General features: G+C 47.1%; 1 protein-coding gene across 8 annotated transcripts in view; it reads right to left on the bottom strand.

The window, feature by feature from the left end:
* Positions 1–14,443, bottom strand: part of LOC139268955 (cell cycle checkpoint control protein RAD9B-like) — a 106,507-nt gene that overhangs the window by 77,203 nt on the left and 14,861 nt on the right. For all 8 annotated transcript variants that reach the window (XM_070887844.1, XM_070887848.1, XM_070887843.1 and 5 more), the window contains one exon: positions 2–116. In XM_070887844.1, the coding sequence (XP_070743945.1) occupies positions 2–116 (115 nt within the window). The remainder of the gene's footprint in view (position 1; positions 117–14,443) is intronic.

Genomic DNA, 14,443 nt, shown 5'->3' with positions numbered 1-14,443 from the left:
CCATGCTTGCAGCAGAACTGAAAAACAACACGACAATCCTGTGAATTCACATAAATCTTGCATTTCTCCACACTCCTCTCTAATGTAGTTAGGCATCGAAACATAGGAAGAACATACTGAAAAAAAGAAAATCATATTGAAAAATCCAGCAAGAGAGCCTAGATGCAGGAGTTGGCCAGCTAAGTGACCCAGCAGCTTAAGTGGCAGATATCTACCTCAACCAACCAACCCAGTGATATACACAGTAGTTGTTTGTCATTTAACAAGCAGGTCACAAGCTTAAGTTCCAGTTTTGCCATTAAGGCTAACTAGACACTGGTGAGAGTAAATTAATCAATTCTCAGCTCCTGTTGTAGATGGTGCATCTGCATTAGCACAACATTCAGCTTTTGAAGGTTAAAAATAATTTATAAAAACATAACCAGCAACAAGTATGGCTCCTACCAACCAATCCAAGTAGCCTGTACACAAACCATCTCACTCAAAGCTTTAGAAGGTTACAAGTTACTAAATCATTTGTAATGGCCAGTAAGTCACAAATATGCTTTTTCCATTTAAAAACTTGTTATGGTTAGTTTGGAGTTCAACATCCACTAAGGTGTTAAGTTTGAATACATACATTAAAAATGGAGGAATAAAGATCAAAAAGTTAAAAAAACACATTTCTTCAGACAATACCATGCTTCATCAACAGAGCTGGCACAGAAATATACTATCATTGAACTACAAAAGTCAAGCCAGTGGGATTCTAACAACCTGTATAAAGCAACACATAATACAAATTCAGACCATGCAATATGTCCAAATTAAAATTTTAGACTTCCAGTTAAGACTTACAACACCTCCCAAACCCGTGACCTCTATCACCTAGGACAAGAGTAGCAGGCGCATGGGAACACCATCATCTCCAGGCTCATCATCATAGGCAGTCCCTCGGAGTCGAGGATGACTTGCTTTCACACTAGAAATTAGTTCTCAGGTGACTGAAGAGTCCAATACGGGACATACAGTCTCTGTCACAGGTGGGGCAGATGGTGGTTGAAGGAATGGGTGGGTGGTGTGCCTGGGTTGCCACGCGCTCCTTCCGCTGTCGACACTTGGCTTCAGCTTGCTCTCGGCGGAGACTCGAGGTATTCAGCGCCTTCCTGGATGCTTTTTCTCCACTTTGGGCGGTGTTGGGCCAAGGATTCCCAGGTGTGGGTGAGGATGTTACATTTTTTCAAGGAAGCTTTGAGGGTGTCCTTGAAGCGTTTCCTCGCTTGCCATGTCGGAGCTCTGAGTAGAGGGCTTGTTTTCGGAATCTCGTGTCGGACATGCGGACAATGTGGCCCATCCAGCGGAGCTGATTGAGTGTGGCCAGTGCTTCGATACTGGGGATGTTGGCCTGGGTGAGAACACTGACGTTGGTGCGCCTATCCTGCCAATGGATTTGCAGGATCTTGAAGAGGCAGCATTGGTGGTACTTCTCCAATGTTTTGAGGTGCCTGCTGTACATAGTCCATGTCTCTGAGCCATATAGGAGGGCGGGTATCACCACTGCTCTGTAGACCATGAACTTGGTGCCGGGTTTGAGGTCCTGGTCTTCAAACACTGTCTTCCTCAGGCGACCAATGGCTGCACTGGCACACTGAAGGCGGTGTTGGACCTCATCATCGATGTCTGCCCTTGTTGACAGTAGGTTTCCGAGGTATGGAAAATGGTCCACGTTGTCCAAGGCCTCGTCGTGAATTTTGATAACCGGGTGAAGGGGGGCAGTGTTGTGTAGCAGAGGCAGATTGGTAGAGGACCTTTGTCTTACGGATGTTTAGTGTAAGGCCCATGCTCTCGTATGCCTCGGTGCAGGTGTTGACATTACTTGGAGTTCGGCCTTCGAGTGTGCGCAGACGCAAGCGTCGTCTGCGTACTGTAATTCGATGACCGAGGATGGGACAACCTTGGATCTTGCCTGGAGGCGGCGGAGGTTGAACAGATTCATGTTTGCCCTGTAATTTAGCTCCACTCCAGCGGGGAGCCTGCTGAAGGTGAGATGGAGCATTGCAGCAAGGAAGATCAAGAAGAGTGTTGGTGAAATGACACAGCCTTGCTTCACCCCGGTCCGAACATGAAATGGGTCTGTGGTGGATCAGTTGGTCAGGATCATGGCTTGCATGTCATCATGGAGCAGGTGGAGGATGGTGACAAACTTTTGAGGGCAGCCGAATCTGAGGAGGGTGCTCCATAATCCCTCACTGTTGACAGTGTCGAAGGCTTTTGTGACGTCAAAGAAGGCCATGTACAAGGGTTGATGCTGTTCCCTGCATTTCTCTTGTATCTGCCGCACGGTGAAGAACTAAAGTAAATGTTGATCCCACTAAAATAAATGTTGATCCCTTAAAAGATGAGAAGGGGGATTTAATAATGGGAAATGTGGAAATGGCTGAGACCTTAAACAATTATTTTGCTTCGGTCTTCACAGTGGAAGACACAGAAACCATGCCAGAAATTGCTGGTCACAGGAATGTGGGAAGGGAGGACCTTGAGACAATCACTATCACTAGTGGGGTAGTGCTGGACAGGCTAATGGGACTCAAGGTAGACAAGTCCCCTGATCCTGATGAAATGCATCCCAGGTTATTAAAAGAGATGGCGGAAGTTATAGCAGATGCATTCGTTATAATCTACCCAAATTCTCTGGACTCTAGGGAGGTACCAGCGGATTGGAAAGCAGCTAATGTAACGCCTCTGTTTAAAAAAGGGGGCAGACAAAAGGCAGGTAACTATAGGCCGGTTAGTTTAACATCTGTAGTGGGGAAAATGAAGAAATAGCGGGATATCTAGATAGGAATAGTGCAATCAAGCAGACGCAGCATGGATTCATGAAGGGAAAATCATGTTTAACTAATTTACCGGAATTCTTTGAGGATATAACGAGCATGGTGGATAGAGGTGTACCGATGGATGTGGTGTATTTAGATTTCCAAAAGGCATTCGATAAGGTGTCACACAAAAGGTTACTGCAGAAGATAAAGGTACGCGGAGTCAGTGGAAATGTATTAGCATGGATAGAGAATTGGCTGGCTAACAGAAAGCAGAGAGTCGGGATAAATGGGTCCTTTTCGGGTTGGAAATCGGTGGTTAGTGGTGTGCACAGGGATCGGTGCTGGGACCACAACTGTTTACAATATACATAGATGACCTGGAAGAGGGGACAGTGTAGTGTAACAAAATTTGCAGATGACACAAAGATTAGTGGGAAAGTGGGTTGTGTAGAGGACACAGAGAGGCTGCAAGGAGATTTGGATAGGTTAAGCGAATGGGCTAAGGTTTGGCAGATGGAATACAATGTCGGAAAGTGTGAGGTCATCCACCTTGGGAAAAAAAACAGTAAAAGGGAATATTATTTGAATGGGGAGAAATTACAACATGCTGCAGTGCAGAGGGACCTGGGGGTCCTTGTGCATGAATGCCAAAAAGTTAGTTTGCAGGTGCAACAGGTAATCAGGAAGGCGAATGGAATGTTGGCCTTCATTGCGAGAGGGATGGAGTACAAAAGCAGGGAGGTCCTTCTGCAGCTGAATAGGGTATTGGTGAGGCCGCACCTGGAGTACTGCGTGCAGTTTTGGTCGCCTTACTTAAGAAAGGATATACTAGCTTTGGAGGGGGTACAGAGATGATTCACTAGGCTGATTCCGGAGATGAGGGGGTTACCTTATGATGATAGATTGAGTAGACTGGGTCTTTACTCGTTGGAGTTCAGAAGGATGAGGGGTGATCTTATAGAAACATTTAAAATAATGAAAGGGATAGACAAGATAGAGGCAGAGAGGTTGTTTCCACTGGTCGAGGAGACTAGAACTAGGGGGCACAGCCTCAAAATACGGGGGAGCCAATTTAAAACCGAGTTGAGAAGGAATTTCTTCTCTCAGAGGGTTGTGAATCTGTGGAATTCTCTGCCCAAAGGAAGCAGTTGAGGCTAGCTCATTGAATGTATTCAAATCACAGATAGATAGATTTTTAACCAAGAAGGGAATTAAGGGTTATGGGGAGCAGGCAGGTAAGTGGAGCTGAGTCCACGGCCAGATCAACCATGATCTTGTTGAATGGCAGAGCAGGCTCGAGGGGCTAGATGGCCTACTCCTGTTCCTAATTCTTATGTTCTTATGTCCATTGTGCCCCTTAGTGGGCAGAATCCGCATTGCGACTCTGGGAGGAGCTCTTCAGTCATAGGGAGAAGGCGATTGAGGAGGATTCTTGCGATGCCTGTGACCTCCCTGTCCTTTCTTGCACCCTGGGTAGCTGCTGCTCCCTGAGGGTCTGTCGTCTAGCAATGTACAGGGAACTGCTGACTCGCTAGCCTGGGCGTTGTTTGGTTTGGGATCCAGACTCGTCTCGGTCCCCTTTGGGAGACTGCAGCGAGTGATCCTTTGTTTCCGGGTATGGCCTTGGTAGCGATGGGGTCTGGGGGCTGCGCCTTAGCACAGTTTTCTCTTTCAGGCTCATGGCGGTTGGTGTCATCGGATGCCCAAGAGGTGGAGCCGATCAGGGGCAGGGTATCAATATCGGTGCCGTTGCCCTCCTGAGATCGCTTGCTCTGCAGCTCGTGTGTATTGGCTGCTTGTGGCCACACTCCATGGTGCATAACTCTGGTCCCGGGGACGCAGGCTACAGCATTGGGTAGCTCGCTGGACCTGTGTGGTCCCGATGGGTGTCTGCCCGCTGCATTGGCTGTGTTCAGTTGAAATCCTACCAAGCACAACTTTTCATTACTTATGGTGGATACTCTGTAGCTCCGATCGTGATCACGCGACTTTTCCTCGCTGGTTGCATGTACACAATTCTGATAATCAATTACACATTTTACATGATCGCACGACTTTTCATTGCTTATTGCATATACACAACTTTGATCATCACTTACATGTTTTACATGATCGCTCAACTTTTCCTTGCTTATTGCATGTACACAACTCTGATCATCAGTTACACATTTTGTCTCTAATTTACAGTTGCTATTACATTGCTTGAGTGTGTGGAACTGTCCCTTTAATTGTAGTGGGTTGCAGGCCTCCTTTAAGAGAGCCTTGCTTTCTTTACTCAAATCCTCTTCTCCGTTTGGTGCCACGCGTTGCTCCATCAGCGCTGCACCTCGTGGTCTGGCCGCGACCATCTTTTTTTTCAGCGCATCACCTCATGGTTTGGCGCCATCTTTCCTCCATCCACGATGTCGACTGCGGTGATCCTCTTCACCATGGGTTCTGCCACCGGAGCTGGGACGTCGCCTTTGGATCCGATTTTCTTCCTCCGAAGTCCAGCCACTGGAGCCTGGAAGGTGCGTTCAAGTCGTCTCAGCTGGATCATCTCCACTCAGTTGTGCTGAGCGGTCTGTGCCTTGGGTGCTGTGCTGGTCTTCTCTCTGGTGCCAGGTCCACCCTCAAGTGAGGGCTTGCTGTGCCTCCGAACACGGAGGACGTCGATCACTATGGAGTGAAGTCTTCCCACTTCCAATGGATCTTCTCCATCCACCTTCTTCCGAGTAGCGTTGGTCCATCACCTACAACAATCCACAGAGGTAACTTGTGCACCGCACCATCATGGAGTACCTTTACATTTGCACTACCAACGACTGGGATAAGTTCATTGGTGTAGGTGCGCAGCTTTGCCTGAACCGGGACCAACTTGGGTCGTTCAGCTTGATTGTCCCATAGCCTCTCAAAGGCTTCTTGATTCATTACTGACTGGCTCGCCCCCGTGTCCACTTCCATGAAGACTGGAACGCCATCTATCTCGACTTCCATCCTCAACGGGGAACACTCGGTGGTGCAGGTAAACATGTTATATACCTCATCGTGGGGCTAAGCTGTCTCTCTCCCTATCGTTTTATAATCCGCGCTAGATTCATGGCCATTTGCAGACTCTTCATCGACACAGTGAGCCATATTTCTCTTACACATTCATTGGAGGTGGCCCTTTGTGCTGCAGCCCTTGCAAACATAGTCTTTAAAGCGGCACAACGCCAGCATGGAGCTACTCGATTAGCCCCCCTTGGCGGACTCTGAGTTAAGGGACTCGGGGGGGCCTGTTCTCTCTTCCCTGAGAGGGTTCACGTTCTACAGTCCGGCCTCTAAAAGGCACCACTTGGTGCACAGTACCTGCCGGGTTTGAGTCCTGATGGTGAGTCATCTGCCTAGAACCACAGGTCGAGGTTATGAATGCCTGGCTCACAGAAATGGCCTTCGGCAGTGTGACTGTGGTATCCACCGACAGTAGCTTATGAAGAAGGCCCTCATGGCTGATTCCAATGACAAAAATATCCCGCAGCGTTGCGTTGAGGTTGTCACTGAAATCACATGGTGCCGCCAGCCTCCTGAGGTTTGCGGCGTATTTCGCGATTTCCTGACCTTCAGGCCGTCGGTGGGTGTAGAACCGGTGTCTGGTTGTGAGGATGCTCTCCTTGGGGTTGAGTTGTTCATGGATCAGGGTTACAAGCTCCTCGTACGTCTTGGTCGTTGTCTTCCCTGGTGCAAGCAAGTCCCTGACAAAGCCAGAGACGGTGGGCCGACAACTGGTTAGCAGGATAGCTCTGCGCTTATCAGCCAATGTGGCCGGGTCGTCTCCTGCCAGGTCGTTTGCTGTGAAGAAATGGTCGAGCCTCTCCACAAAGGCATCCCAATTATCACCATCGGCGAACTGCTGCAACGTACCAAGGGTAGCCATTTTCACGTGAAAGTCCATTATCTCATCGCCAAATCTTGTGTCCTTGGATGTTCTAATAATGACTCCACGAGGCAATGTGTTGTACTTGAACTGTAGTGACCTTAGTCCTTTATTTGGATCACATCTGATGGCCTGCCTTTTATACTAGGCTAGGCACACCTGTACAGGTAACCTACAAGTCTCCCACTGCTGTGCCCTCTGGTGGCACACCTTGTGATAGTACAAACAGTAGCCATGTAGGTTGCATGACAAGTAACAGGGAGGGAGGGTTGAAGTAAGGATACAGTAAGTCTGAAGAAAAGTCACGTGTAGAGCAGAGTAGCGATTTGGATAAAATCAAGCAAATTGTGTCAGGAAGGGATAGAGCGTTTAACAATGGTAGTAGAACATTAGCAACTGAGACCACATCAGGAAAGCATTGTAAAAAGTTACAATTAAATGGTGCTATACATGAATGCACAAAGCATTTGTAACAATATAGATCAATTAAGAGTACAAGTAGAGATAAATGGATTTGTTCTAGTAGCCATTACTGAGATGTGGTTGCAGGATGACCAAAGCTGAGAACTAAATATTCTAGAGTACTTGGCCCAGAACTTGGTGGAAGCTAAGTTCCGTTTAAGTGCCACCCAAAGGACCGCTGAGATACCTGACGGTACTTTGGGTGGGAGTTTCATGCAAAAGTTCTGGAAAGACCGCCGAGCGGCAAAAAAGCGACTTACACCCTGAATCTGGGTTGCAGTGGGCGGGAGCTTCCAATCTCGGCGGCAAATGCAATCCTCGGCAAAGTACCGCCAAGGATTGAGTCGGGCACAGGGAGGGGGGAACATATAAAAGTAAAACTTTTCAAAAAATAAAAAAAAATTGGAAAACCTTCAGGGGACCCCATTCACCTGAATCGCTGGGAAAAAAATTAAGAAAAGAAGTTCACTAACCTTTTTTTGTAAGTCTTCTTACTTACTGTTGAGGTTAGACCTGCCTCCACATGGCGGTCCTTCCCCCTGCTGCAGCAGACTCCCATCCGGACCAAACTGACAGCTTGGTGGGCGGGAGTACATTTAGGCACGCCAGTGGGCGGTTCCCAGTGGTCTTCCCTCCCCGCCGGCAGGAGGCCAACACCAAACTCACTCGGAGGAGAGACCACCCAGAAAACTCGGCAGCAGCGGGCATTAAGTCCACCAAGTTCAGGGCCTTTGACTTTTAGAAAAGATAGACAAAATGGAAAAGGAGGTGGCATAGCACTGATAATAAAGGATGAGATAAAGGTGGTAGTGCAAAAGAACTTTAGCCCAGAAAATAAGAAGGTAGAATCAGTTTTGGTGGAGCTGAGAAGTAACAAAAAATACTGGTGGAAGTAGTTTATAAGCCCCCTAACAGTAATCATAGTGTTAGACAGAGTATAAATCAGCAAATTGGAGGAGCACCTAACAAGGGTAATGCAATAATCCTGGGGGACTTAAATCGTCATATAGACTGGGTAAACCAAATTGGCAAAAGTAGCTTGGAGGACGAGTTCATGGAATGCATTCAAGATAGTTTTCTAGAACAATATGATAAGAAACCAACTAGGGAACAGGCTTTTAGATCTAGTATTGTGTAATGAAACAGGGTTAATTAGTAATCGTATAAGTATAGGATTCTCTGGGGAAGAGTGATCATAATATGATAGAATTTCATATTAAGTTTGAGAGTGATGTGGTTAAATCCGAAACTAGGGTCTTAAATTTAAACGAAGCCAATTACAGAGGTATGAGAGGCGAGTTGGCTGTGGTAGATTGGGAAATTAGATTAAAAGATATGACAGTAGATAAGCAATGGCAAACATTTAATGAATAATTCATAATTCTCAACCAATATACATTCCATTGAGGTGTAAAATCCTCACTGGAAAATTGGTACAACCTTGGCCAACTAGAGAAGTTAAAGATAGTATTAGACTAAAAGATGCCTACAATGTTGCCAAAAAGAGTAGTAAGCCCGAGGATTGGGAGCATTTTAAAAATCAGCAAAGGATAATCAAGAAAGTGATAAAGAGGGAGAAAATAGAATGAGAGTAAACTAGCAAGAAATATAAAAACAGATTGTAAGAGCTTTTACATCTAAAATGGAAGAAATTAGCAAAAGAAAACATGGGTCCGTTAGAGGCAGGAGAAATTATAATGGGGAATAAGGAAATGGCAGAAACGTTAAACAAATATTTTGCGTCTGTCTTCACACTAGAAGACACAAAGAACATATTGGAAATAGAAGGGAATCAAGGGCCTAATAAGAGTGAGGAACGTAAAGTAATTAATATTAGTAAAGAAAAGGTACTAGAAAAATTAATGGGACTAAAAGCCAACAAATCCCCAGGACCTGATGGCCTACATCCAAGGGTTTTAAAAGAGGTGGCTGCAGAGATAGCAGATGCATTGGTTTTGATCTTCCAGAATTCCCCAGATTCTAGAACAGTCCCCGTGGATTGGAAGGTAGAAAATGTAACACCGCTGTTCAAGAAAGGAAGGAGCAAGAAAACAGGGAACTATATGCCAGTTACCCTGATATCAGTAATAGTGAAATGCTAGAATCTATTATTATGGACATGGTAACAGGGCACTTAGAAAATCACAATATGATTAGGCAGAATCAACACGGTTTTATGAAAGGGAAATCATGTTTGACAAATCTATTAGGGATTTTTGAGGATGTAACTAGCAGGGTAGGTAAGGAGGAACAAATGGATGTATAGGTTGTACCTCTCCAGTCTGGGACACTTTAGTCCAGAAACATCCCTAGTCCGGCATCAGTCTAGGCGTGGGTGGCATCCCACGCTGTTCGTTGAGGCAAGCTGGCCGGGCAAGGAAAGGGAAGAGCAGGCGGCTGACTGAGGTACCGAAGCTGGGCCTGGCCCCGGGCACTCTCTCAGCCCCCCACCCCCCCACGCCCCAACCCCCATGCCCATCCAGCAGCCTCATGCTCTCTCTCACTCCACTGCCACAGCTCAGCAGGAGGCTCGGGGCCAGGTCGGAGGCTCAGGGGTCGGCAGCTTGCGGCTCAGCTCTCTCTCTCTCTCCCCCCGCCCCACCGCTTTTCTTCCCGCCCCGCTGCTTCTCTCGATTTCTGGATTAAATGCTGTGCAGTAGGCTTCTGTGTATGCACACTACATGTCCGGGTCGTTGTCAGGTCCCAGGGGTGCCAGACTGGAGGTACAACCTGTAGTATATTTGGATTTTAAGAAGGCATTCAATAAGGTGTCACACAATAGGTTGTTACACTAGATTAGGGCTCATGGGGTGAGGGTAATATATTAGAATGGATTGAGGATTGGTTAAAAGACAGAAAACAGAGAATAGGAACAAGCGGGTCATTTTCAGAATAACAGGTTGTAACTAGCGAAGTGCCACAAGGATCAATGATTGGACCTCAGCTATTTACAATCTATAGCAATGATTTAGATGAGGAGATCGAGTGTAACATATCCAAGTTTGGTGACGATACAAAGCTAGCTGGGTTGCCAACATAAAGAAGCTGCCATGGGATAAAGACCGGTTAAATGATTGGGCAAGAAGGTGGCAGATGGAATATAATGTAGGAATGTGTGAAATTATCCACTTTGGTAAGAAGAATGGAAAAGCAGATTTTTTTTTAAAGGTGAGAGACTAGTAAATGTTGTGATTCAGAGGGATTTGGGTGTCCTTGTATACAAATCACAGAAAGTTAATGTTAAGTATCAAATAACTCCACGAGGCTAAATACGGTGAGCTAGTTCAGGCATGACCTTACTCCAGATAATTTACTCTCAAAGTGAGGATTCAACATGGTTGCCAACATTATATGCACGGCTTGCACGTGTCTGCCAGTGACCATTAGAACTCCGACAGTCACGCCCTCTGGTGGCAGGTAAAACTCAGTTAACATACATAACATCATTCCCCCCAAAGTCCTTGATACAGGTTGTATTTACAAGTTGAGACGGTCCGGGGCCTTCTGCTCCCTGATTGATCTTCTCAGTTCGAACCCAAGCTTGGGTGAGTTAGTAGGACCATTGCTGCATTGCGGAGCAGTCGGTCTGACAGGACTGTCGGGGATGGTGGGTTCGTCTTTGTGACTGACACAAGGGTCAACTGATGGTTGGATGTGTGTTGGTTGGTCGATGATGATGTCATCTTCAATTTGTTCTGGATTGTCTGTGAATCGCAGTTTGGTTTGGTCGATGTGCCTCTTGCACGTTTGGCCATTCAACAGTTTGACTACAAACACCTTGTTCCCCTCCTTGGCCAAAACTGTGCCAGCAACCCACTTTGGGCCATGACCATAATTCAAGACAAATACAGGGTCATGAACAACAATGTCACGTGATATGGCCACGCGATCGTAGTACCATTGCTGCCGTTGCCTTCTGGTTTCGACATGATCATTGAGATCCGGATGTACAAGGGAGAGCCTGGTTTTGAGGCCTGTCTTCATTAACAACTCAGCAGGAGGGACCCCGGTGAGCAAGTGGGCCTCGTCCGGTAACTGAGCAGAATGTAGGACAAGCGGGTCTGTAAGGAGCTGTGAGTCACGCGTTTTAGGCTCTGCTTAATCGTTTGGACAGCCCGCTCCACTTGACCGTTAGACACAGGTTTGAAAGGGGCAGACCTGACATGCTTGATGCCATTACGGGTCATAAACTCGTGGAACTCTGAACTTGTGAAACACGGTCCGTTGTCACTGACAAGGACGTCGGGCAGGCCATGGGTAGCGAACATGGCCCGGAGGCTTTCAATAGTGGCTGTGGACATGCTGGATAACATGATTACACATTCAATGCATTTGGAGTAAGCATCCACTACCACTAAAAACATTTTGCTGAGAAAGGGGCCGGCAAAGTCTATGTGGATCCTTGACACGGTTTGGATGGCCATGACCACAGACTCAGCGGAGCCTCCACAGGTGCGTTACTCAGTTGCATGCAAGTGTTGCACTGATGCACGCATGACTCTAAATCCGAATCAATGCCGGGCCACCAAACGTGAGACCTGGCAATGGCCTTCATCATGACAATGCCTGGGTGGATACTGTGTAAATCTCACACAAAAGTTTCCCTGCCTTTTTTTGGCATAACAACACGATTACCCCATAACAGACAATCAGACTGAATAGACAATTCATTTTTGCAGCAGCTATAAGGCTTAATTTCATCCTGCATTTCCCTGGGAATGGCAGACCAATTTCCATTTAGGACATACCTTTTTACGCTTGACAGTACAGGATCCTGGCTGGTCCAGGTCCTAATTTGGCGAGCCATGACAGGTGACCCCTTGCTCTCGAAGGCATCCATGACCAGCAGCAAGTCTGCGGGCTGCGGCATTTCCAACCGGTTGTGGGCAATGGTAGCCGGTAAAGCACATCAGCAGTTTTCAGTGCCTGGTCTGTGGCGGATGACATAATCATAAGCGGATAATATCAGTGCCCATCTTTGGATGCGGGACGAGGCATTGGTGTTTATACCTTTGCTCTCAGAAAACAATGAAATGAGCGGCTTGTGGTCTGTTTCAAGCTCAAACCAAAGCCCAAACAGGTATTGGTGCATTTTCCTAATCCCATATACGCATGCTAAGGCCTCTTACTCTACCATACTATAGGCTCTTTCAGCCTTAGACAGACTTCTGGACGTATATGCAACTGGTTGGAGTTTGCCTGGTACATTGGCTTGCTGGAGCACACAACCGACCCTATATGATGAGGCGTAGCAGGCCAGCACTAACCGCTTACATGGGTCATAGTGTACAGTAATTTATTGGAACATAGCAAGTTCCTGGCCTTCTGAAAGGCTCTGTCTTGTGATTTGCCCCAAACCCAGTCGTTACCCTTTCTCAGCAACATGTGCAAGGGCTCTAACAATGTGCTCAAATTAGGTAGAAAGTTATCAAAATAGTTGAGAAGACTCAGGAACGAACGCAGCTCTGTCACACTCTGGGGTCTTGGTGCATTCTTGATGGCCTCTGTCTTCAAGTCCGGAGGCTGGATGCCGTCTGCTGCAATCTTTTTCCCCAGGAATTCGACTTCTGGTGCCATGAAAATGCACTTGGAGCGTTTTAGCCTGAGTCCCACTCTGTCCAGACGACGTAGAACCTCTCCCAGGTTGTGCAGGTGTTCGGTGGTGTTGCGACCGGTGATCAGGATGTCATCTTTCAACACGACAGTTCTCGGGACGGACTTCAGCAAACTCTCCATGTTTCTCTGAAATATGGCTGCTGCTGAGCGAATTCCGAAAGGGCATCTGTGGTATATAAACAGTCCTTTGTGCGTGTTGATGCACGTCAGTTTTTTCGAAGATTCGAGCAGCTCCTGTGTCAAGTAAGCGGAAGTCAGGTCCAATTTGGTGAATGACTTTCCCCCCCGCTAGTGTTGCAAACAGGTTGTCAGCCTTGGGTAGCGGGTACTGATCCTGTATCGAGACTCGATTGATCGTTACCTTGTAGTCGCTGCAGAACCTGACCGTGCCATCACTTTTCAACATCGGCACAATTGGACTGGCCCATTCGCTGAACTCGACTGGTGATATGATTCCTTCCCATTGAAGTCTGTCCAGTTCGATCTCGACCTTCTCCCTCATGATGTACGGAACTGCCCGAGCCTTGTGATGGACGGGTCTTGCATCTGGGCCTAGGTGGATCTGCACCTTGGCTCCCGTGAGGTTGCCGATGCCTGGTTTGAACAACGAGGGAAACTTGCTCAGCACTTGCGTCATCCACTGATGATAAGACTTTAATATTGTTCCAGTTCCATTTAATTTTCTCAAGCCAAGTCCTGCCGAACAGCGATGGGCCATTGCCTGGAATGATCCACAACGATAAATCATGCACAGCTCTATCATACAATACCTTTACTGCCGCGGTGCCAGTGACAGGAATGAGCTCTTTGGTGTAGGTACGCAGCTTCGCATAGGTACGCAGCTTCGCATTGATTGGGCTCAGTTTGGATCTTTTTGCCTTAGTGTCCCACAGCTTTTCGAAAGCCCTCTGGCTCATTATTGACTGACTCTCACCCATGTCCAATTCCATGGATACTGGAACCCCATTTACTTTAACTTCCAGCATTATCAGAGGACTTTTGGTAAAAGAATGGTCCTGTACCTTGGGTTGAATTGTCTATGGCGCTTGATGCACGCTGGATTGATCATCCTCAGTCATATGGTATGTCGCAGCACGCTTGCTCGGTTGCGGACACATTCGCTGAAGGTGTCCCACTGTTGCACAGCCTTTGCACACGTATATCTTGAATCAGCATTGATGCTAGCCTCCGCACCACCAATAAGGCGAGATTTGATTCCCCCCCAATGGTGGACTTTGAGCAGTTACAGGTCATACGAACGCGGACGAGTATCCATTTAATTAGACACGGGTGCGAGTCAGTCAATAATGAGCCAGAAGGCTTTCGAAGGATGACCTCGTGGCCAATGCCAAGCATGAAAAAGTCCCACAACATTTCCTCCAACACAGCTCCGAAGTTGCATGGCCCAGCGAGACGTCTCAGGTCGGCGACAAATTCCACCACATCCTGGCCCTCGGAGCGATTGTGCATATAGAAATGATACCTCACCATGATGATGCTTTCCTTCGATTTAAAGTGGTTCCGAACCAGTGTACACAATTCACCGTAAGTCTTATCCGTTGGTCGAGTGGGTGAGAGTAGATTCTTGATAAGGCCATAAATTTTTGACCCACAAACGGTGAGGAGAACAGCCCTGCACTTAATTGCGTTATCGGTTCCTTCCAATTCATTG

The sequence above is a fragment of the Pristiophorus japonicus genome, chromosome 8 (assembly GCF_044704955.1).
Source record: "Pristiophorus japonicus isolate sPriJap1 chromosome 8, sPriJap1.hap1, whole genome shotgun sequence".
In the NCBI taxonomy this organism is placed as follows: Eukaryota; Metazoa; Chordata; class Chondrichthyes; family Pristiophoridae; genus Pristiophorus; species Pristiophorus japonicus.
The sequence above is the reverse complement of the archived record's forward strand: the minus strand, read 5'-3'. Positions and strand labels throughout refer to the sequence as shown.